Here is a 23,423-nt window from a genome sequence, read left to right on the forward strand (position 1 = left end):
TGATGTTCTCTTTGCAGCAACTACAATAGTTGCCCGTGGTTTTCAGAGAAAGTCATTATGAGACATGAAGTCATATTCTAGGGCAAAGAATGCCTTTCCAAGCAATGTTTATGTGATTGATCAGTCATCAACACCAAGAGAAGGTCCTGTCCTGTGACATGTGCGTGCTTGGCAATGATCTTGCTCTGCATTTTGCTTAATAATTTTCATTATTTTTAATTAAAGTTGAAGAAGTGCAGACTCTAGCTGAAATTAAGGTAGGTTGTGTTGCCGGAATCTGGTAATTACTTTAATTGATCACAAGATAGTTTCCTTGATCACCAATTAGACTAAATTGCCGATCATGTTTCAAGACGTGAAGAAATGCCCGAACTGATTTATGTAATAGTGTTTTCATTTCTAATCAGACATAAATATCATTTCCTTCCATAGCAATTGTATTTTATAAAAAAAAAGGGGGGGTTATAGGCCTACAAACATGAAGGTGATTCATAAACAATAGAGTTCTAATTCATTGAATTAGTAAAGGAAGTATTTAGAGGCTTAATGGAGATTGTACTGGGGAAATTACTTTGGAGTTGCTGGTGCTCATTTTCTTAGTGGGAGATGTGTTCTTTTTTAGTGTGTAATTAAAATAGTCTATAATCAAAATATAAAAGGCAGCTGACTTAAAGAACATATCAAAGAGAATTGCTCTGAGTAATGACAGATTCATATTGTAAATATGTGCTAGAAGTTAAGTCTTAGAATTTTAATAAATCATACATGTTATCTGGACTGAAGCTGTGTTCTAAATTCAGGGTGCTGGTAAACATTTCACAGATCAGTACAGGGTTCTGTTTCAGTTTTGTGCATCTGACAGTCTTTCATATTTTCGTGAGTAAACTGAAACAAAAGGACATTTAAGAAAAATTAAGGTTCTCAAAGAATACTTGATTTGGGGGTTCATGGAAAAATCTTTTAATTGCTGATGGTTTGGAGATTTCCAAATGACAAACTTCATTGGCCCGATTTACTGTGATTGTAATGCTTACATTCCTTAAAATGGCAGAGTGACTTAAAAAGTCATACTTCATCATGCATTCATGGACTTGTTCATAAAATGTTTGTAATTTGCAATAGAGGAAAGGCTGAAACCATTATCAGCCATTATATGCTATTTGTTGGACATATGTTTGTTTGAAATGGCCGTGGCTCAACAGAATATGGCTCATAGACAAACTATGCTGTAAATTGGCACTAAAAACCCACCTAAACAGGTAGGCATATGTTAAGAAGTTAATGTGAGCCAAAATATTTTAATATGAACCAGGTTACATACATTGCAGGATCCCAGTTCCCTTCACAGTGAGACCTTCATTTGCATGGTTTCCTCATTTTTTCCCTAGCCAGCTTTAAAAATAGGTCATGTATATATTGGTTCAAAAATTAAAAGGTACCAAAGAGTATAGTAAGCCTCTTCCTCTTTCTGATTCTTAACCATCCAATTCTCCCTCTCCCCAACTCCCATCACTCACTGTTACCAGATCCTTATGTGTATCATTCCAGAGATATTAATTCACGTGGTTTCTTTTCTTTGCTTTTTATGCAACTTACAGACTCTTGCTATCCATTTTTTTCTTATTTAGTAATATATCTTGGAGGTATTTCTAGTCAGAGGATAAATAGTTTTCTCCTTCTTAATGGCCACATAGTATTCCAGTGAATAAATATACCATAAAATATAGTTTAATCAGTTCTTTATTGATGGACATTTGGCTCCTTCAAGCCTGTCACTGTTAAAGGCTGTGCTGCAGTGACCGTTCTTGTAATTTGTGTATGGGTATGTCTGCAGGAAAAATTCCTAGAAGTAGAATTGCTTGGCTGAAAGGCGTAATCATATTTTCCTAAGGGCATAGGCATTTTTAATTTTGATCTTGTCATGTTCTCTTCCATAGTGATTATTATATTATTTTCACCAAAAATATATGGAAGTGCCTTTTCTTCTGTACCTTCACTAGCAGAATATTATCAAAGTTTTTGATCTTTGCCAAACAATAGATTTAACTTAGTTCCCCAAACCCTGACTTGTTGAGATAAAATTGACAAATAACTTAGTTTTAATTTGTGTTTCCATATATGAGATTAGGCAATTTTTATGTTTAAAAACTATTTGATTTCTTTTCTGTTAGCTATTATGTCCTTACCCATTAAAAAAAAATTGCATGTTTGGTCTTTTTCTTATTCATCAGATCTCTTTACATGCTGAGGAAATGTGTACTGCAAATAAAGTTTGTTGTTTGTCTTTTAATTTGTTTGTTGATTTTTATTGTCATACAGAAAAAGGTTTAATGTAGTAATCTTTTTTTAAGTAGTGGTTTAAAAGTTTTCTGCATGTAGAATTTATACATTTCTTGTTAAGCTTTACTCCTAGATAATTTTTGGTGCCATTTTAGGTGGGAACTTTTCTTACAGTATATTTTCTAATTCATTGTTTTTATAAAAAGACTATTGACTTTTGTGGGGGTGGGAGCTTGTTTATTTTCTACTTCAATGGGAATTCTTCCAGTGTTTCCCTGTTAAGAAAGATGTTGCCTTTTGAACTGAGAATATATTCTCTCATTTAACGAGGAGCCCATATGTTTTTGTTTCATTAAGAGTTTTCATGCATAAAAAGTATTGAATGTATCAAATAGCTTTTTAGAATTTATAGAAGTCATATATAATTTTTCTCTTGATTTATTAGTATGGTAAATTATATTAACAAGTCCCCAATATTGAACTATCCTTGCATTCTTGGAAAAAATCCTGTTTGCTCATGGTGTTTTGTTCCAGTATACTCAAAGGTTTATTTATTAGGATTTCAATTAATATGAAATCTATAGTTTCATTATTATATACTATCTATGTGAGAATTTGGAGACAATGTTGTTATAGTTTAAGGAAGTAATTTGGAAATACCCTTCTTTTCTTCGCTCTGAAATAGTTTAATCAGTATTAGAGCTAACTGTTCCATATAGGGTTGGTAGAATTCCTCTGTGAAACGATTGGGAAGTGTTACTTTCGCGTGTCACTCTTAAACACATTTCTCTTTTACAGTTTTTTAACTATTTAATTTTTTTCTCTTCTAAAGTCACTTTTGATCATTTTTATCTCTCAGAGAACTATCTTGTTTATGTTTTAAAGTTTATTTGTATCAACTTTGTTCAAAAATCGTTTTGTATGTTTTAAAATTTTTCTCGTAATTGTAGTTACTTCCCCATTCTCATCCCTTTACTGTACAGTTTTAGTACATATTGTTTTTTAGCTCTAGTGCTTAGGTTTTACACCTTTAAATATACATGTATCTTTAACATTTGATATTTCAGCTTTTAACGATTTTTTAAACTTTCATTTACCTTCCCTAGTTCTGTTTCTTTCGGCTCTTTTAAATATTTATTTGCTTATTTGGCTATGCGGGGTCTTAGCTGTGGCTTGCGGGGTCTTAGCTGTGGTGCATGTTCTCTCTGGTTGTGGTGCATGGGCTCCAGCGTGTGTGGGCTTAGTTGCTCCATGACATGTGGGGTCTTAGTTCCCAGACCAGGGGTTGAATCAGTGTCCCCTACATTGCAAGGCAGATTCTTAACCACTGGACCGCCAGGGAAGTCCTTTTACTCTTTTAATAGTTTATAACATTTATATTTTATTCTGTAAGTATAAACTCCCACAATTGTTTTAAATGTTATTTCTAGAGCTGAGTGAATTTATTACTCATTGCCAATACTTTTGGTATAGTTTCTCCATTAAACTCTTAGTTACATATATTTCATCCTTTAATAAAAATTTCCTTAAGAAGGGTGAATGGAAATTATTCCCTGAGTTACTGCATTTAAAAAATACATGTCCTCTGCATTAATTTCAAGCAACGGTTTAGCTGGGTATAAAATTCTTCACACTTTGGTTTCCTAAAGTCGTTATAGGCATTGCTCCTCTGGCTTGTATGTTGAATGTTGATATGTGGGAGTTTAAAGTCAGTAAGATTCTTTTCATCATTATAGGTGAATTGATCTTTTTGACTAGATGCCAAAAGGATTTTTTAAATCTTCATAGTTCATTAACTTTACTAGAATGTGTGGAAATGGATGAATTCTTAGTCTATAGATTTAAATTTTTTTCTTTCTGGAAGTTTTTCTTGAATTAAATCTGCAGGGTTTTTTTCCTTTCTTTCTTCCCCTTTTTTTTTTAAGTTGTTCTTTTATTGACAACAATTATCTATAAGTTAAATATACTTCATTTTCTGTACTTACTTACTATTTTCTAGTTCTTATAGACTTTTGTTGATTTCTACTTCATTTGTCCATTTTCTCAGTCCTGTTCGCTAAACTTCTTATTAGTTGCTGGTGTCTGTTCTGCCTTGGGCTGTTAGCAACTTTCTTTGATGGAATGGTTTTAGAAAGCCTGTGCATTTAGCTAGCTCAAGGCCTTTAGATTCCAAGTGGCATCCTGGTAACAAGTAGCTAGGGCTATAAAAATAAATCTTTGAAAGAAGGGACAGATGCTTTTCACGATTTGCCAAGTTTGCTGTTTAGTCATATTCCTTCTTAATTATATTCCAGATAATCAGAATTCCCCTTTGAAGTTTTGCTTTTTCCCTCTCCTTGCATACTCATCTAACTTCCTTGCAGAAATTATTTTTCTTTAATTTGAATGTGTACTGATATAGATGTTTTTAATTTATAGATTTAAAAATAAATATTTGGAGGATTATTTGGTTCTGTTATAAGGAAGAAAGATTGTGGAATTATCTTTTTGCTCCCAGAGCAGATTGAATATTCTTTTCCTAAGGAAGAATTAGGAGCAAATCCTGTGTAAATAGTTTATTAGGCTTTGTGATGTTTTATTGAATATAAATATTAGGTGACAGTTGAAGGGAAATATGTAAAAGCAAGGAAAATACAAATTTGGAGAATCTTTGGATGTGCTTTTTTTCTGTTAAGCATTGTATGTAGATAGGGTAGATGCTTTTTCTTTGATCAGTGTACCTCTAATGATATGGCTGTTCTCTTGTAAGTCCTATTTTTGATGGAATAGATTTTGCTACTATGCTGATAGCATGCTGGTTGGTCAAAGATTTGAGGATCACTTCTGACCATGTTCAGATCAGACACTCATTCAGTCCATTTGGCTCTTGGGCAATGTTAAAGTATTCTAAGCATCACTTTGGACCTTTCTGGATTCAAAGAAATTGAGGCCATAGGGCTTAAAAACTTGGACAGGGACCCACTGTGCCCACCTGATTTCTTGTTATTCACTTGTTTTCCCCAGTCAGTGTGCCTCAGAATGTTATCCCACAGTGTATTATTCATCTGATATATGTGTGTCCGTTTCTGCTTAAGGCCCATGGGAAAATGAGAGGGCCATTCTTCCTAGAGACAGCAACTAGAATCTTAGATTCTCAAGACCGTAGGAGGGCTTTTCACTTTTCGTTATGTCTTGTAAGGTTTGTGGTATGCAGTTTGGCCAGAAGCTGTAGTAGTAGCATTGAGTCCATTAGTAATCTTTCACTCTGTGCCAGGTGCTGTGCTGAGTGCTTTATATCCCCATCTCTTTTTTAAAAACTAAAATAAGTATGTGAGCTTTTTATTATTATTCCCATTTTACTGAAGAAAATTGAGTCTCAGGGTTAAATCACATGACAGTTGAGTAATAGAATTGGGATTTGAATCCCTGGCTCCCTGGCTCAAAAATCCATGTCCCTAATGTCTGTATTACTGTCTCTCGGGGGTGGTGATATGATTGTAAATCTTCTAAAGCTAAATGAGAATAAGGCATTAGAAGCAAGCAGAGTAAAAATTCTCATAATAATTTAGTACAGGTTTACTCTGTTTTAATAGTTAAAACAAACTTTCTCATTCGACTTGCCCCTTCCCCCTCACATAATATGGAGAATCAGATTGAAATAAGAAGGGGTGGGAGAGTGAATATTGTTTGCCCACTGATAAGTCCATGCATGGTTAAGTGGATTTTTCTTGAACTTCCTTCCTTTTCTTAGTAGGGAAAACCTTCAGGCATTTAGTGTCAAAATGGAAATCTTCATCCTGAATGAAGTCTGTTGTGAGATAAGAACCGTCATGAGTGACAGAACTGTTTGAAATGACATCTTCCATATTTCTGTTAACTTGGAAATGTGCTCCTATGTCCTTTAGTGATTCAAAACCATAGCCCAGCTAACATCAGATTGGTTTTTCTGGCAGGGGCAAAGAAGTTAAATACTTATATGGCTGTAATGGGTACTGCCCTGTGAATTCCACTGTAACTTTATAATTAATGTGCCATTACCTTAGAGTCTTACCAAGTATTTCTGCCTTCTGGACACGAAAGAGACAAATTCTTCTATTGTTTGCAATTACCCTCATAAAAATTTGAAAGCAAGCAAAGCAAGCAAAAAAGAAAATGTTTTTCTTTCCTCTCAGGACAAGTTTGCCTTCTGCTTAACAAAATTAGGTTTGCACTTTCCCAGTGGTATGAAGTCAGGTCCCCACTCAGGCCTGTGGCTGACTCTGCAGCCCCAAGCGGAGTGTTTTCTCTTTGAAATGGCAGTGCTAGGCAGTAGCGAGAAGATCCCAAGCCCTTCTTTTCTGTTCCACTCTGGGTGTCAGTGAAAATAGTCTCTCATCCCCTTCTGTCCTGCCTGGGGGGTGGGATGGTGGTTCACTTCTACCAGAGCTTTTGCTTAGGACACACACTCACATTTTCCCATAGTCTTTGTGGTCAATACCTTAGCAACTCAGTCACTAAAAACAAAAGGAGCAGTGCTGCAGGAAAAGAGACTGCTAAGATTTGGGGCCAGGTACACTGGCCCCATTTGAGAGCCAGGACACTGAGTTGAAGGGAAATTATTCCCTGTTTTATAGTCTCATCCCGAGGACAATTAAACAGTCCAGACAGGTCACTGGGTGAGACCAATTTCCCGGTTTGTTTATTTGAGCCTGAGTGGTTTTCACCATACAGCAGCAGGTCACAGTCCTGCTACACTGCTATCCCACCTCTGTGGAGAGCACTCCCTTTTATTATTGATTCTCCAGGCTTTCCTAACCATGCCTTTATCGGGTCGCTCTGGGGTCCCTCTCAGGTCCAGGGCACGGGCAGTGTCAGTCATCACTTTTGACTTCGTCTTATGCAGGCCTTTGGCTTTATGTCCCGAGTTGCCCTACAAGCAGAGAAGATGAATCATCACCCGGAATGGTTCAATGTGTACAACAAGGTAACTGAATTGCCTTATTTTGGGATCACTTTAATTTTGGAGTTAAGAAACTTCTTTCTTCCTCGCTTGTCATCCTGTGCAGCTAAGTGTCATTGTGCTTAGGAAAATACTTTCTTATTCTTTCTCTCAGAATCCCTGTGTTTTATTGCAACTTAGTAACAAATTCAGATCTACTCAAAATAACAATGATTAAGTTCCTTATTTTCATGCTTGTCTCCTGCTGAAACTATGAAAGTGAAAGTGAAGTTGCTCAGTCATGTCCGACTCTTTGTGACCCCGTGGACTGTAGCCCACCAGGCTCCTCTGTCCATGGGATTCTCCAGGCAAGAATACTGGAGTGGGTTGCCATTTCCTTCTCCAGGGGATCTTCCTGACCCAGGGATCGAACCCAGGTCTCCTGCATTGCAGGCAGACACTTTAACCTCTGAGCCACCAGGAAAGCCCTGAAACTATGAAAAACAGGCCAAATTAGACTCCTGAATTAAGCTTGAATATCAGTCATGTAGATAACATTTTTTAAACCCTCTTAAGATAAATTATTGAAAGAAATGGTAGCAAATCAGAAAGATATGGGTTTTTTAAATCTCATTGAAATCAATTTGTTCAAGTAAATTCTCTATTCTCAATGGGAACTGACCTTCTTAACAGCAGGGGGCACAGTGAGAAGAATCAGGCTTGCCCCCAAAGTGTCCTTACCAAAAAACAAACAAACAAACAAAAAAAACCCCACAAAGTGTCCTTACCTTCATGGTCATGCCATGTGGAATTTTCTTATCTACTTTCTGTGAGGTTCTATTGTCTCTTGAAAGTCCTCTTTGAAAACATAAAATTTCATATTTTTGTGATTTATTGCAATAATACAGAGGATGCAGGTACCAGCATAAGCTTTTATTTCCTAGTTGCCTCTCTTTACCCATAATTTTGCTTTTGCTTATTAATTGGTTTGTCAAGAGGCAACAGTCTGTTCCTCCACTGCCCTCCCCAACTTTTCTAATTTGGAAATGGACTTTTTTAAACATGGTTGCTAAGGTATTACATTTGATAGCTTAGTTTTTCTCAGTGGCCTGAAAAGAGTGTAATTAAAGTAATGGGAGTTAAAATGGAACTTCAATCTCCCTCTCTCTCTCTTTTTTTTCTCCCAAGAGTCAAGATTTAAGATTCTGGCAGCTCATTTGCCCTTCTTATGAGAGAACCTTTTTATCCCTGGGTGGCTGCTGAGCTCAGCCTGGAGTTTACTGGGTTTTGGAAATGCATTGCTTATTCATAATGTAGTATTTTCTAAATCATTTAATCTCCCCAATTCTCAAAGATAAATATTGAGTAATAGATTGATTTCTGAACCATCAAAGGAGAGTACCATGAATTGCAGCTCAGGGTTTTAAAAACTGTTTCTCTTTTTCTTAGGTCCAGATAACACTCACATCGCATGACTCTGGCGGAGTGACCAAAAGAGATGTGAAACTGGCCAAGTTCATTGAAAAAGCAGCTGCTTCTGTGTGACTCCTAAAATGCATGTAGAATCTTACGTACACATCTGGCTGCAATGGACATTGAAGGCAATTTACATGAATAAATTAAGTTATAAATTTAGTTCACCTTTTGAACTATCGCATTTTGTAAAATCAGTGCTTAAATAAAAATGATTTAAACTTGAGGCTGAGGTATTTTTCATTATATCTAATCACATATATAAGGTAAATCAACCCAGGTAATTCTATTAATATTTAAAAAGACAAATAGCATTCTTAGAGATTAGAAATGGATATGCAGGAGCATTCTCATATCTGGAGGATTCTCATATGGGTGAGCATTTTATATCCCAGAAATTCAAGTGATTATGGTGACTTTTCAAATGCATTGTATTGGAAAGCAGTGGTAAGGTAGAAAAAGAACGATGAACTCGGTAGGTAAAGGGTTTAACTGTATGTGAGGATTCGCATGACACTAAAGTTGATTAGGAGTTTACCTGTTGTTGCTTCGTAAGTAGTTAATTAAGTTATAGAGATTACATAAATTGGTTGAGCTGTCTGTGTTTTATCCTTCCTTTTCAGACAGGGAGAAAGAAGACAAGTGTCTTGTTCATAGCTTCCAGCAAGGTGAGGCAATAAAAGGATTCACTGTCATAGTGACCAGCTTGCCACGTCATTAGCTGACATACTAAGGGAAGAGGAACCAAGGGTCATTTTTTTCCCATCATTTGCGTGTTGTGACCCCTGACCTGAGAGTCTGTAGCCACTGAGCTTGAAGCTACTGGGGTATTATCCAGTTTCAAGCTCTATTTATTCCATGTGTCACTGATGGGAGTAAAATGGAATATAAAGTAAGCGATTGCTTAAAAATTGCGGTAACTATTCTTTGAAGGAACTCAGGAATGTAGTTATTGATGAGATTAAAATGTAGATTAAAAGAGTGTGTACATATCCATCCAAGGAACATGCCTTATAGTAGTAGGATTTAACAAGGATCATCTTTATACTCTGCCTCACATCAGAGGCCAGAAAAAAATCACTTTATGTTACAAGCAAAGCTTCACCCCTGACCCCCGACAGCCCTCACCCCTAGTCTGAGAAGCCATTTGGGAACATGACAAAGAGGCTGAGCTCTCTGAAGTCAATTTTTGGCTGATTCTGTTGGCCTAGGAGAGGCAGGTATGTTCATTTTGCTCTGTAGGTATGGAGTGTACATGGGCGAGGGGCGTGGAAGTGGAAGAGCCACTCAGGCTCTGTGGCTGCTGGGAGATCCAGAGCCTGGATCTTGTGCTTATTTGAAAATTTTAAGAGTAAAAGGCAAAGTCTCATGTTTTTATAAACTATTCCCGGCACTGTAGATTTGGGAGCTCTTGTACATTACCAAAGATTTCTAGATCAGTGCGTCAAATTTCTTTACATAAATTTTTATACATGAAAAACTTTAAATGTATTTTAAAATAAATAGTCCATTCAAACCTTATGTACTGATCACCCTGATTTAACAATTACCAAGATCTTGCCAGTTACTTCATATAGTCTCCCATTTCTTTTTTCTTTGCCTAAGTATTTAAAAGCAAATCCCAGATAGCATGTCATTTTATCTCTACATCCTCTAGTAAACATCCCTAGAAAATATGGTCATTTTAAAAATAAAAACCAAATTGCACTTGTCACACCTGAAAAAATTAACCGTAATTTCTTAGTATCCCCTAATAGCTGGGCAAAATCAAATTGTCTTGAAGGTCAAGAATGTCTTTGGACAGTAATTTTGTCCTGATCAAGATCTACATGATGTCTGCCTATCACATCTGGTTGTTGAGTCTCTTTAAGCTTTCAGTCTAGAGCTAGGAAGCCCCCTGCCCTTAGTTCCCTCTTTCTGTGTCATTGACCTACTGTGAAACCTGGGTCCTGTAGAATATTCAACCTTCTGGATTTGTTTCTTTGCTCCTTTGTGGTGTCACTTCACTTGTTTCACCATTCCTTGAATGGAAACCTTTCACCATATTTTGAATGTAAGTCTGAGAGGCTAAACTATTAACCTATACAGTGCATATGGCACAGTGGAGAGAGCTGCTGCTAAGCTACTAAGTCACTGCAGTCGTGTCTGACTCTGTGTGACCCCATAGACGGCAGCCCACCAGGCTCCCCCACCCCTGGGATTCTCCAGGCAAGAACACTGGAGTGGGTTGCCATTTCCTTCTCCAATGCATGAAAGTGAAAAGTGAAAGTGAAGTCACTCAGTCGTGTCTGACTCTTAGCAACCCCATGGACCACAGCCTACCAGGCTCCTCCATCCATGGGATTTTCCAGGCAAGAGTACGGGAGTGGGGTGCCATCGCCTTTTCCAGTGGAGAGGGCAGGTATAGCTAATAACCGCTATGGTCAGGACCTGAGAATGTAGCTAGTAATTGGCATCTACGTGAGGGTTTGACATCGGGTCCATGTTAAGGGATGTCACATCTGCTGGAACTCATGAACTTTAGAGAATCAAAGATCTCATATCACAAGTCTATGAGAATACTCCCTGGGGTAAATTTCAACAGAACAAATCCCCAGATTTTCTCAAAGTACTGACATTTTAACTTAAAGGAGACATTGTCAAAGTTGGAGGCCCCCAAGTTTTCTGTTCCAAATCTTTGTGATAACAGTGGTTTCTCTGATATGTCAAGCTTTGGTTTCCCTCATTTTTTTTTTTTTAAATGATCACTGGAGTAAAGGGTGGGGGTGGGGGTTAAGTAGACATGACCTATGACCCTTTGTGTGACTTCCATAGATAATAAATCAGGGCTGGGACGTTTGACAGTATTCTTTTCTAAAATGAAGTTAGTGAAAGTTTTGAAAATTGTGATTACTGATATTGATAGGATTTAGGAAATCTTTAGATAAATAGGATAAGCATGATTCTTTTATGTTTTTGCTTGAGCCAAAAAAGCAGTAGCATGTATGTTGTATATGGACACATTCCTAACTTCCATCAGTGTACTGAAGTACTGGACTACTAATGTGGAGCAGTCTGTATAATTTCTAATCCAGTGTTCAAAAATATGCTAGTTGGACTCTCTAACTTTCAGTTTTGTAAAGTTTCCTGTAAAACAGCAGAAACTGTAATAGGGTTTGGATATAATATGTGAGTTTTGTGCTTCAATTCCAGTTACGTGGAATTAGGAATGACTTGGCTAGAAGACTTTGAGTCAACAAGCTGCTGTGCCTTCTGACCGTCCCTGGCTGTGTGCAGCTGAGGTGGTGCTGCGCAAGTCAGGCAGAGGGTGAGTTGCTGCTAACGGCAGAACAGATGGCCCTTTAGCTTCTCATCCCAAGATATTTATCCTGCCCGCCTATCCATGAAGGTGATTTCAGTAGGCCTAGAGAAGCGGGTCACCTTTGGCTCCACTCATCAGCTGGAGTTCCAGTCCCAGACCAGTCTTCATCATCAGTGACTCCAGAAACCACATTGCTGGCTGCACTGATGTCATATACCAAGATCTACTGGTCTCTTCTTGAATGCTCCCAGCCTGCCATCTTTCCTTACCCCTCTAAGCATCATGGAAGAATTTTTTATATTCTTTTTAAAAAAATATTATTTGGGGGGGGCAGTGTCATGTTGTTGGGTCACACGGGCTCTTTCATTGTGGCACATAGAATCTCTAGTAGTGTCCGCTCAGTAGCTGCAGCCAGCAGGCCTAGCTCCCCCATGACGTGGGATCTTAGTTCCCCGACCAAGGATCAAACTCACATTCCCTGTATTGCAAGATGGATTCTTAACCACTGGACCACCAGGCAAGTCCCAAGAATCTTTTACATTCTTAGTCTCCTCTTCATTTCTCCCTAAAGTGTGCTTTGGTGCTTAAAGAGGGGACACATAGGAGTATATTCTCAGGGTTCCTGAAAATAAAATTCCTCTATGCTCAGCTACTTGAGTGAGCATAAGACTCCCTGAGGACACTCATGCATTCACATAGCATACATTACCGAGGGCCTCCTGTATGCCTGGACAGAATTAGACACACTGATGTATTGAGGCACGTGGAAACAGACGGAGAACTGATGGAGCAGCTCTTCCAGGAGACCACTGTGGGTGTAGGCAGAAGCCCGGAAGGTCTTGGGGGCATATGATCAAAGGAGGCAGTAGGAGGCATCAGAGAAACTTGACTCCTGAGGAAGAGAATGTAGAATAAGAAGGTGAGGCCAAAGTGTGAATCCTGAGAACATAAATCAGTGTTGCTTAAAGCTTTGCTGTTGCTGATTTTAAGTGGAGAGACTGAGTAGATAAGATGTTATTTCCCAGTCCAGTATTCTGCTTGCCTGCAAGAGTATTTTTCTACGAGAAATAGTTGAAAACACTTGTTCCAGAATACTTAGGATGTTGGAGGTGGTGAGGTGTTTACCTCCTATTATGGTCCAAGAAATAAAAGTTTCCAGGAATTTGACCAATTTGGCTAACTAACCATTTAATTCAACACAGGACTACCCAGAAGCCTACATATTGATTTGCCTTGGAAGTCAAAGGAGCTAGGAGTAGGAGAATAAGAATATATTCATCCCAAGAATTGAACAGAGGAATAGTGCCTGTTGCTCTTGAACCTAAAACATTTCTACCCTAAGACTCGTCTCTTACACTCTTTAGGTGGTTCATATGTGTACATTCTGGGTCCCCAGTTAGCCCGTGTGGGGCATGGATAACCTCTGTACCTCCTGTCTCTTGTGTTCTAGCCCCAAACCCATCAGAATCTTTCCTTGTGTCTTTCCTGGTGTCTCCAGTGCTGTGCCCTGGCTGTGCACTCTTGCTCTTAGAAGCCCAGAGGGTTTTGCTTTCCCCTCTTCTATGACCCTTGACCTATTCTAACACATTATTAAGGGCAGATGAGGGTACTTCCTGAAGAAGGAAGGCTCTTGTCTGGCCTGTTTCTGCTGTCTTCTAGTTTTATCCCAGAGCTTCCCAATTGCAGGGTGCTCTTGACTCTATTCCCTGGAGAAGGGAATGGCAGCCTGCTCCAGTATTCTTGCCTGGAGAATCCCATGGACGGGAGAGCCTGGTGGGCTGCAGTCCATGAGGTCACAAAGAATCAGACACGACTGAGCGAGTTTCACTCACTCATTCACTCATGACTCTTCTGCTGAGCAGAGGTGCTTGGTCTCCTTGGGAAGAGAGGATCTGTGGTTAAAACAGTGGGGAGTTCTTCCCTACAGGGGCCTGCTGGCTGGTAACATACTGGGCTGTGAAGAGTGACCTCATAAAGCAAGGATTCCCTCTGTGGACCCTTCTCCGTGGCCTTGTGGAATATAGATGCGAGGAGATTCCTAAGCAGAGATTTTCTGTTGGATGGTTAAAGCAAGGAATAAAGATTGAAAATTTGGAAAATGTCTCAGCACTTTTATCACCAGGACCACGCAAGAGTCCTTTCTGACTCACTGTTCGAGAATGCGTCACATATGTTCTATGAGAAATTATGGAAATTTCAGTAAATATTCTTTATTTCTCTTGCTTAACAAGTATGCAGATGGCAGTGTTGGGGGCTCATAGCCTCTTTTCATAGGCACTCTTCCACTTCCCAAACTGAGGGATTCATCCTGGATAATCTGATTTCTCTGACTGGTGAGGTTGTTGAAGTCTCAGCCAAACAATTTTCTGAGCTTTACTGTCACAGTTGGCTGGTTAATCAGATATTCAGTCACACTCTTATTTGACCTGTAGACCAAATGACTACTTTGTTCCATCTTTTCATTTTTTGTTCAATACTGTGTTGGATAATTTGAAGGCTTTTTTTTGGTAATAGACATGATCTCAAATCAGATAATGGAAATTATATATTTTATTTTTATAGGTTATAGAAGTATATACACTCTATATTTTTTTTTACTGTGTGAAACTGTTCATTTCTTACATGAAAAAAATTGGAACAACACAATATAAACAGGAAAAAAGAATTACCTATAACTTTACCATCAATAGGCAGATACTGGCAACATTTTGGCATATTTCATGTTGAATTTTTTTCTACCTGCTTTGCACAGTTGAGATAATTTTAAGTAGAGAATTTTTATATTGTGTTGTTTCTATGTTTTGCTATCCAGTGGGTCATAAGCATTTTTCTTAAATCATGAAAAATACGTAGACATGTTGTGATATCTATGCAATATTCCATTAGCTGGATGTGCCATAGTTTACTCAACCTGTCTTCTTTTGGTTAGACTTCTAAATTGTATCCAAGTTCTTATTACAGCAAATAATGGTGAGATAATCACATTAGGCTAAAGTCACTGTTTGCATTTCCAATTGTATTCTCTTGGGGTAGATTCCTTAGGTCTGAGGATATGAACACAACTAATGTTTTCAGAAAAATTGGTCAGTTTACATTCCCCTGGAAGTTTATGAGAATGTTCCATCATTTTGTGCTCTTGCCAGCATTAAATATTACCAAGTTTAAGTCTTCACTAATTTCATAAGCAAAATTAATGGTTTTACTTAATTTGCACCTCCTCGATTAGTAGTGCCACTGAACATTCTAGGGAGGGGGACTTCATTACCATTGTTTTTCGTTCATGAATTGATTATGTGTTTGCCCCTTTTTTCTTAGAGTGGTCAGTTTTTTAAATCATTGATTTGTAAGTGCTTGTATGGTTGATTATTTGATAAGCAGTTTTCCCTACTAGACTGACTGTATATAGTTTTACTTCACCTTATATCTCAAGGGCCTACTGTATTGCCTGGCATATAGTAATCATTCAGTAAAAACTTGTTGAGTGAATAAATGAGTGAGTTGAATAGTAGTTACTGAAAATTTTGAGCCACCATAGCTCAGTTGGTAAAGAATCCACCTGCAATGCAGGAGACCCCAGTTCAATTCCTGGGTCAGGAAAATCCCCTGGAGAAGGGATAGGCTATCCACTCCAGTATTTTTGGGCTTCCCTGGTGGCTCAGCTGGTAAAGAATCCACCTGCAATGCAGGAGACCTGGGTTCAATCCCTGGGTTGGGAAGATCCCCTGGAGAAGGGAAAGGCTACCCACTCCAGTATTCTGGCCTGGAGAATTCCATGGACTCTATAGTCCATGGGGTTGCAAAGAGTCGGACACAACTGAGCAACTTTCGCTTTCACTGAAAATTTGTTGCATGAGTAAAGGAAGATTATGCTTTGTTTGAGAAGGAGTGGTAATCATTTTTTTCCCATAAGTCTAGAGAGAATGAACTGAGTTAACTGAGTGGGGGCAGACCCTCCCATTGATTGTCATACATATTTCAGTGGTCATCTAGTCAGTATTTCATTGCAAATCTGAAGTATAGATATAGTTTAGATTTATAGTCACAGAAGGGGGAAAGCAGACCCTAGTTCCTAAAAACGTGAGCATCATTTGGGGATCTAGCTCTGTTGCGAGATAATCACACCTCTTATTCAACTTTTTGACAGGAGGAAAGATACTCAGTTTCAGGCATTTGTGAAGAAAGTCATAATGAGTCATCTCTTTAAGATAATTATGATTAGCGCCATCTCAATGAATGCCTTTTTTATGGTCTTGTGGACTGATTATAAAACAAGATACAACTTGTTCAGACTTTTTGAGGTAAGCAGACAAAATGGGTCCATTTCCTTCTGTTTTCTTTCTGAAACTATTCTAAGATTCTTTTTTTTTTATTCTAAGATTCTTAAGACATTTTGTTCAAAAATTTTCTATAGAAAAATTCTAAGGACTATTAAAATATACCTTAAAATCTGAGAGGATGGTGGCAGCAGTAGTAGCAGCATTTACATCAAAACTAGTTAACAAGAGGGACCTCCCTCACTGTCCAGTGTTTAAGACTGCACACTTCCTGTGCAAGGAATGTGGGTTTGATCCCTGGTCAAGGAACTAAGATCTCACATGGTACGCAATGTGACCAAAAAAACAAAACAAAAACAACAGCAGCAACAAAACCTAGTTGCAAGAGATCCTTACCAAGAACTGCACTGCACAGTATTAGCATCTGTAGCAGAGGAAGCAGAGGGAAGTCAATAAGTATTGAATAGAGGTTGATATCAGAGAGTGTGTTGCCTAATCTATTACTTGTGGGGTAACACAAGAGGTTCCTGCTATTTATATGAAGGGGCTAGAATGGTTCAGACCCTGTAGCTTTTAAAACTGACCATCCAAGGCTACTTTCAAGGTTAGAGTTCCATACTTATGGGAAATATTGGAAGTGGAGTGAAAATTGAGTAGGTAAAAGACCCAGAGAAAGGAAGAGAGGTTCAGATAAAATTGGAAAAGGGAAACAGAACCAGGAAACCTCAAAAATCAAGCTATCATGTGTTAAATCAAGAATAGATATTTTAAGTTAGAATCACACTTTCTCCTTAAAGTTCAGGAAAATTAATTTCATATAAAAAAGTATAACAGAAAAATATTGTGGTAAAATCCCATACAAAATTATAAGAACAAAAGAACAAAGTGGAGAATAATATCACTACAGATAATGAAAGCCCACAACAAAAGCATGTTCACAAAACAGATAAAACCTGTACTGTTTCAGAACAAGGTAAATTTTTACAAAAGTGATATTAGGAAAGAAAAGAGTGAAGTGATAGAACTCAGAAAAGAATTAGAAATAAAATCATTTAAAAAATAGAGACCAAATTAGACTAAGAGCAATTAAATACAGCAGATAAGGACTTAGACATACAGGATTAAGTGGGAGAAATAAAATTTTTATTTTATTTTTTAAATAAAATCAGTAATTTTAAATTAAAAGTAATAAATGAAGAGATTAAAAAGAATTCAAGAGAAAATGATGAACATTGAAGATTGGGGGAAAACGATCCCACTTAAGGATAATAGGAATCTCTGAATGTGAAATAGAAACAGAAGCAAAGTAATGAAACAGAATAAACACTCAAATGTAAAAATCTAAGAAAAGTTATCTGAAATAAAAGAATTGAAACTATATATTGAAAGAGTACTCATTGTATATTGATAATATAGACTTAACAAACACCAGAACATATTCTAGTAAAAGAATATGAAGGAATCCCTTTGGCTTCCCTGGTAGCTCAGCTAGTAAAGAATATGCCTGCAAATGCTGGAGACTCCAGTTCAATTCCTCGGTTGGGAAGATTCCCTGGAAGAGGGATAGGCTATCCACTCCAGTATTCTTGGGCTTCCCTGGTGGCTCAGCTGGTGAAGACTCTGTCTGCAATGTAAGAGACCTGGGTTGGATCCCTGGGTTGGGAAGATCCCCTGGAGAAAGGAACAGCTACCCACTCCAGTATTCTGGCCTGGAGAATTCCATGGACTCTATAGTCCATGGGGTCACAAAGAGTCGGACACGACTGAGCAGCTTTCACTTTTGCTTTGAAGGAAAGAGGTGTGGGGGAAATTGTTAGCATGTTAGCTAAGAGGCTTATAAAGAAAAGAAAATTATTATTAAACTCTGCTGTGGTAATGCTTTATGCTGAACGAAAATGGGGCTTCCCCAGTGGCTCAGTGGTAAAGAATCTGCATGGCAATGCAGGAGACATGGATCTGACCCCTGGTATGAGAACATCCTGCATGCTGTGGGGTAACTAAGCCCGTGCACGTGTTCTAGAGCCCAGGAATCACAATTACTGAGCCCATGCTCCTCAACTACTGAAGCCCTCCTGTGGCTCCACAACAAGAGAGGCCACCGCAATGAGAAAACTGTGCACTGTAATGAAGAATAGTGCCTGCTCTCCACTACCAGAGAAAGGCCTGCACAGCAGTGAACACCCCGCACAGCCAAAAATAAAGAAAAGAAAAAGGAGCAAAACATTTAAGATATCTTAGGGAAGAAAATGTGAGCCAAGAATCCTAGCTCCAGCAGAACTGACTTTCACGTTTAAAGGGCATAGACAAACTATCATCAACATGAAAAAATCTTGACTAATACTGCTCCCATGAGCCCTTTCTTAGGAACCTATTTAATAAGGAATAAGTTTCAGCCAACTAAAATTATTAAAGAAGTATCAACATTGGAAAGGCAATGAATAGTAAAATATGTTTTTATTTATAGAACTAATCATAATTATGGGTTAACAAGGAGAGAATATATTACAAATGAATATATACTCTGACAAGATATAGTATTGATTAAAATGGGGAAGAATGGGAGAGTCAATGCAAAATTTTAAACCATTTGTCAGAGATCAACTTTCTGGTGATGCTCTTAGTATTACTCTGAGACTGTTGTGTGTGTAACACAGGATAAAGCAGATGAGTAATTGTTGGACAGTTTAATTCTGTTATCCTCAGTATTCTTGAGAACCAGTTACTCATGGAAGAAAGGAAATATGATTATAATATAGACAATGTAAAACCCTGTAGTTTTGCATTTAAATTCTAAGTATCAATATAAATTCCTAAGATATTTTATAATTATCCATTGAGAAACCTAGAACACTGACCAACTTAACAATTATGCATCCTTAGTGCCCATAATGTGGTGTTGAAATACTGTTTATCACTAGAAGGAGCTAGGGATTCTTTGAGACATGGTTGATTGCAGGTTTAGGCCTGAAACTATACCAAATGAGCTCAGAATATCTTGTACACATAGCAAGGAAGCTATCAAAGATTACTGTGAGTAAAGGTCACTCAGTTGTGTCTGACTCTGCAACCCCATAGACTGTACAGTTCATGGAATTCTCCAGGCCAGAATACTGGAGTGGGTAGCCTTTCCCTTCTCCAGGGAATCTTCCCAACCCAGGGATAGAACCCAGGTCTCCTGCATTGCAGGCAGATTCTTTACCAGCTGAGCCACAAGGTAAGCCCAAGAATGCTGGAGTGGATAGCCTATCCCTTCTCCAAGAGATCTTTCTGACCCAGGAATCAAACTGGGGTCTCCTGCATTGCAGGTGGATTCTTTACCAACTGAGCTATCAGGGAAGCCCAAAGATTACTGGGGTCATGTCAAAAGGATTCAGGAGACAACTTGATGAGACTCCTGCTAGCTAAAGATGGGACTCTTTGAGCTTCAATAAGGATAATAATTACAGTGGATTTTTAAACTCACCAAATAATCTGTAAGTTTACAATGATACCAGAAAAGCTGATGGGTCACTTTTGGAAGGTGATACCTGGTGGCTCAGCAGTAAAGGATTCGCCTGCAGTACAGGAGACATAAGAGATGCAGGTTCGATCCATGGGTCAGGAAGATCCCTGAGGGCATGGCAACCTACTCCAGTATTATTGCCTGGGAAATCCCATGGACAGAGGAGCCTTTCCATGGGGTTGCAAGGAGTTGGACATAACTGAAGTGACTGAGAACAGCAGCACAGGGAACTAATACTTTATGTCAGAAACTGTTAAATTAGGGGAAGGAATCAAGCTTTCCTGACCTTATATGAGTTGTATTATTGCATAACAACATAGTAGATAAGGGAAACATCTCTTTATAGAAATGTCCCAGTTAATAAAAATAAATGATAGAATTAAAATATCAGTTTTTCAACCGTGAGTGAATTACAGGATTTAGGCATTTTGAGCATTAGTGATCGCTTCCCTCATAAAAAAGACAGCCAGACATTTTTTTGCCTCCTATAAAAGAACAGAACCTGTCATCTTACCAAAAAGATCAAACCTGGGACTTCTTTGGTGGCCCAGTGGCTAAGTCTCTGCACTCCCAGTGCAAGAGACATGGGATTGATCCCTGGTCAGGGAACTAAATCCCACCTGCTGTAACTAAAGACCCTGCATGCCACAACGAGGATCAAAGATCCCACATGCTGCAACTAAGACTTGGCACAGCCAGATAAATAAATAATAAAAATAAACGTTAAAAGATGAGATCTGAATCTGATCAAGTCGTTTCAGCTAGCATCCTATTTCTGGGAAATAGAGGACAGAAGAATATAAGTGTGCAGTCAGCACAATTCCAGATGATGAAATTCTACAAGTCAAGTTGCCTGGTTTCTTCAACAAATAAATTTAAGGAAAGGAAGAAAAAAATGAATAGGAGACTTAAAAGGCATATCAAATTTTGAGAAAGCTTTTAATAAAAAAAGTATTCTAGGAATGCACACGTGAGTTTCTATCTATGGAGACATGCAGGAAAGCGATCTCTATAAATACATGGACAATGGTTGATTTGGGGGAAAGGGAGGGAGTTGTGGTTGGGATGGAGCATGTGGAGAGGCTTCTGGGATAGCTGGCAAGGTTCTAACTCTGGACTTAGGTGGTAGTTACAGGCGTGTTAGCTTTGGAACAATCCATTAGGCTATGTATTTGTATGGTCCTATATGTGTATTTTATTCTACAATAAAAAAAGATTGAAGAGGTACTTTCATCTTCATTTATGGTCAATAGCAAATTTCATTCTAGGTGATGAAAAGGTTTAACATCAACAGAATGTGGTGTCAGAGGTGGTGGAGGTGATGGAATATCCTAATCAGTGTCTTAAGTGTGCAGTGTCCACTTGGCACAACTTCTGTGAATGTGTTGGTATGGCAGTACATTCCACACCAGCATCCCACAGAGTTTGGTCACAGATTGTAGAGCATCATGTCAAGTATAGGGCTCGGGTAAGGATCGGGGAAGAGATGAGTTGAGGGATCTGAATCCTCTGATTGTTCTCCAGAAGCCACAATGATTATTAAACATGCTTCGGTAGTGATCTTTGTTTGTAAGCCTAAGGGAGTTCTGTGCTGTGGAAAGGATGCAGACTTACACAGATTTGGGTTCAAGCCCTAGCTTTACTACTGTCTCACTAGATGTGAGAATTTGGGCAAGTTGGTTAACCTCTATGTGGTTCAGCTACATTTGTAAAATAGTATTAACACACACCTTCCAGGGTGGCTACTGAGATCACTGGAAATAATATGTATGAAAGCCCCTGGTTATCTATAAAACTGAGAAATTATTAACAGTCTTAGGGATCCCAGTGAAGATATGAGGAAAGCACGGAGAAGGCCCTGATCTGTTACCTCGAACTAATCTTGAGATTCTGTGCAAGCAGCAAATAAATGTTAAGGCAGGGTTGTAAACTTCTGAGGCATTAAATACATGCCCCAACATACAGAGCCCCTTGGCAAGGCTGGGAGACTTAGGGATTTCAGGAATTTAAGGAATACTCTGTTCATTTATTAGCAGACCATTAAGATAACTGAGCAGAGAATTTGGTGGCCACACATGACAAAGTCATGTAGAATTAGCGCAGGAAAGTCTCTTAAAAAAAAAAAAAAAAAACAGCAACAACAGCAAAGCCCTAGGAAGAGGGGGAATACCTGATTTCCACAGTTTCCAATATTATATGGTTAAGAATGTTCAATTTCCAACCAAAAAAAGAAACAAAATTGTGATACATGCAGAGAACAAGAAAGTATGGTCCCTACACAAGAAAAAAAGTAAACAATAGAAACTCACCCCAAGGAAGCCCATCTGTTGGACTTACTAGACAAAGATTTTAATTGGCTGCTATGTTCAAAGAGCTAGGGAAAAAACCCACATCTAAAGAACTAAATGAAAGTATGAGCAATGTCTCACCAAAAAGAGAATATGAGTAAAGAGAAATTATTTAAAAGAGCCAAATAGAAATCCTGTAGTTGAAAAGTACAATAATCGAAATGAAAATTCCCTGGAGGAATTCAACAGCAAGTCTGAGGTAGTGAAAGAAAGAACTAAAGAGCAGAAAAACAGGTCAATTGAGATTTCCAGTATGAGGAACAGAAAGGAAAATGAATGCATAAAAATGAGCAGAAACCCATGATACACCATCAGACATGCAAACATGCATGCAATTGGTGTCACAGAAGGAGAGGAGAGAAAGGATAGAATATGTGAAGACGTAATGGCCCCAAACTCCCCAGATTTCATGAAAAACAATCTGAACATCAAAGACAACCAACAAACTCCAATGGGATAAACTCAGAGATCCACCTAGACACATTGTAAACAAATTATTGAAAGACAAGGACAAAGGGAGAATTTGAGACCATCATGGAGGAGTGATTCATTGCATACAAAGTATCCTCAATAAAAGGAGTAGTTGACTTTTCATCCACAACTACAGTTGCCAGAACGCAAAGGATGTCATATTCAGAGTGCTTTAAAAAAGACAATCAAACTAGAATTCAAAATCTAGCAAAAACTGTTCTTCAAAAATGTAGATGCGTGATGCCAGCGAAAAGGCGGAGTAGGTAGCTTCAAAAATCCATCTGTTCACAGAAACCATTAAGAAGGAGACAAAACTGTCAGGACTCTGGAAAATAGCTAAAAGTTTACAGAAACTGAGTGAACATTGAGTCAAGAAGAGGTGAAGTGAAGTGAAGTCACTCAGTCGTGTCTGACTCTTTGCGACCCTGTGGACTGTAGCCCGCCAGGCTCCTCTGTCCATGAGATTCTCCAGGCAAGAATACTGGACTGGGTTGCCATTTCCTTCTCCAGGGAATCTTCCCAACCAAGGGATTGAACCTGGGTCTCCCACATTGCAGGCAGACGCTTTATCCTCTGAGCCAAAAGGGAAGCTAAATAGAAAGAAAGTCAAGAAAGGGGAACTCTAAAAAGATAGTAGGAAAACTTTGCAGCATTTTTACTTGCCTTTGGCCCTATCCCTCTTCATCAAGGTGATGGTCCTGAAGATGGCAGCCGGTGTTCCCAGAGTGGGACCTTGGCCCCCCTGGGTCTAGAAAGAACAGAGAAGATTTTTGTTCATTAAGAATTGTGTTTGTCTATTTTGGCCTATCAGAGGGCTCTCTGAAGGACTGGTCCGAAGCTATGTTCTTTGTTTTGCTTAACCTGGAATTTTTTTAGG

At 38.5% G+C, this 23,423-nt stretch overlaps 2 protein-coding genes across 9 annotated transcripts in view; both read left to right on the forward strand.

Annotated features, from left to right (window-relative positions):
* PCBD2 (pterin-4 alpha-carbinolamine dehydratase 2) overlaps positions 1-8,876 on the forward strand; it is a 43,352-nt gene extending 34,476 nt beyond the window's left edge. For 6 of the 7 annotated variants that reach the window (XM_012178520.5, XM_027970256.2, XM_027970257.3 and 3 more), the window contains 2 exons: positions 7,142-7,222; positions 8,627-8,876. In XM_012178520.5, the coding sequence (XP_012033910.1) occupies positions 7,142-7,222; positions 8,627-8,722 (177 nt within the window). In that variant the 3' untranslated portion in view covers positions 8,723-8,876. Of the gene's footprint in view, positions 1-7,090; positions 7,223-8,626 lie in introns of all 7 variants that reach the window. The other variant, XM_042250540.1, reaches the window with a different exon arrangement.
* Positions 8,877-8,984: 108 nt separating this feature from the next.
* Positions 8,985-23,423, forward strand: part of CATSPER3 (cation channel sperm associated 3) — a 34,757-nt gene continuing 20,318 nt past the window's right edge. The window contains exons 1-3 of one of the 2 annotated variants that reach the window (XM_042250533.1): positions 8,985-9,318; positions 11,843-11,957; positions 16,096-16,249. In XM_042250533.1, the coding sequence (XP_042106467.1) occupies positions 16,185-16,249 (65 nt within the window). In that variant the 5' untranslated portion in view covers positions 8,985-9,318; positions 11,843-11,957; positions 16,096-16,184. Of the gene's footprint in view, positions 9,319-11,842; positions 11,958-11,979; positions 14,151-16,095; positions 16,250-23,423 lie in introns of those variants that run through there. The other variant, XM_042250534.2, reaches the window with a different exon arrangement.

The sequence above is a fragment of the Ovis aries genome, chromosome 5 (genome assembly GCF_016772045.2).
Source record: "Ovis aries strain OAR_USU_Benz2616 breed Rambouillet chromosome 5, ARS-UI_Ramb_v3.0, whole genome shotgun sequence".
NCBI lineage: Eukaryota > Metazoa > Chordata > Mammalia > Artiodactyla > Bovidae > Ovis > Ovis aries.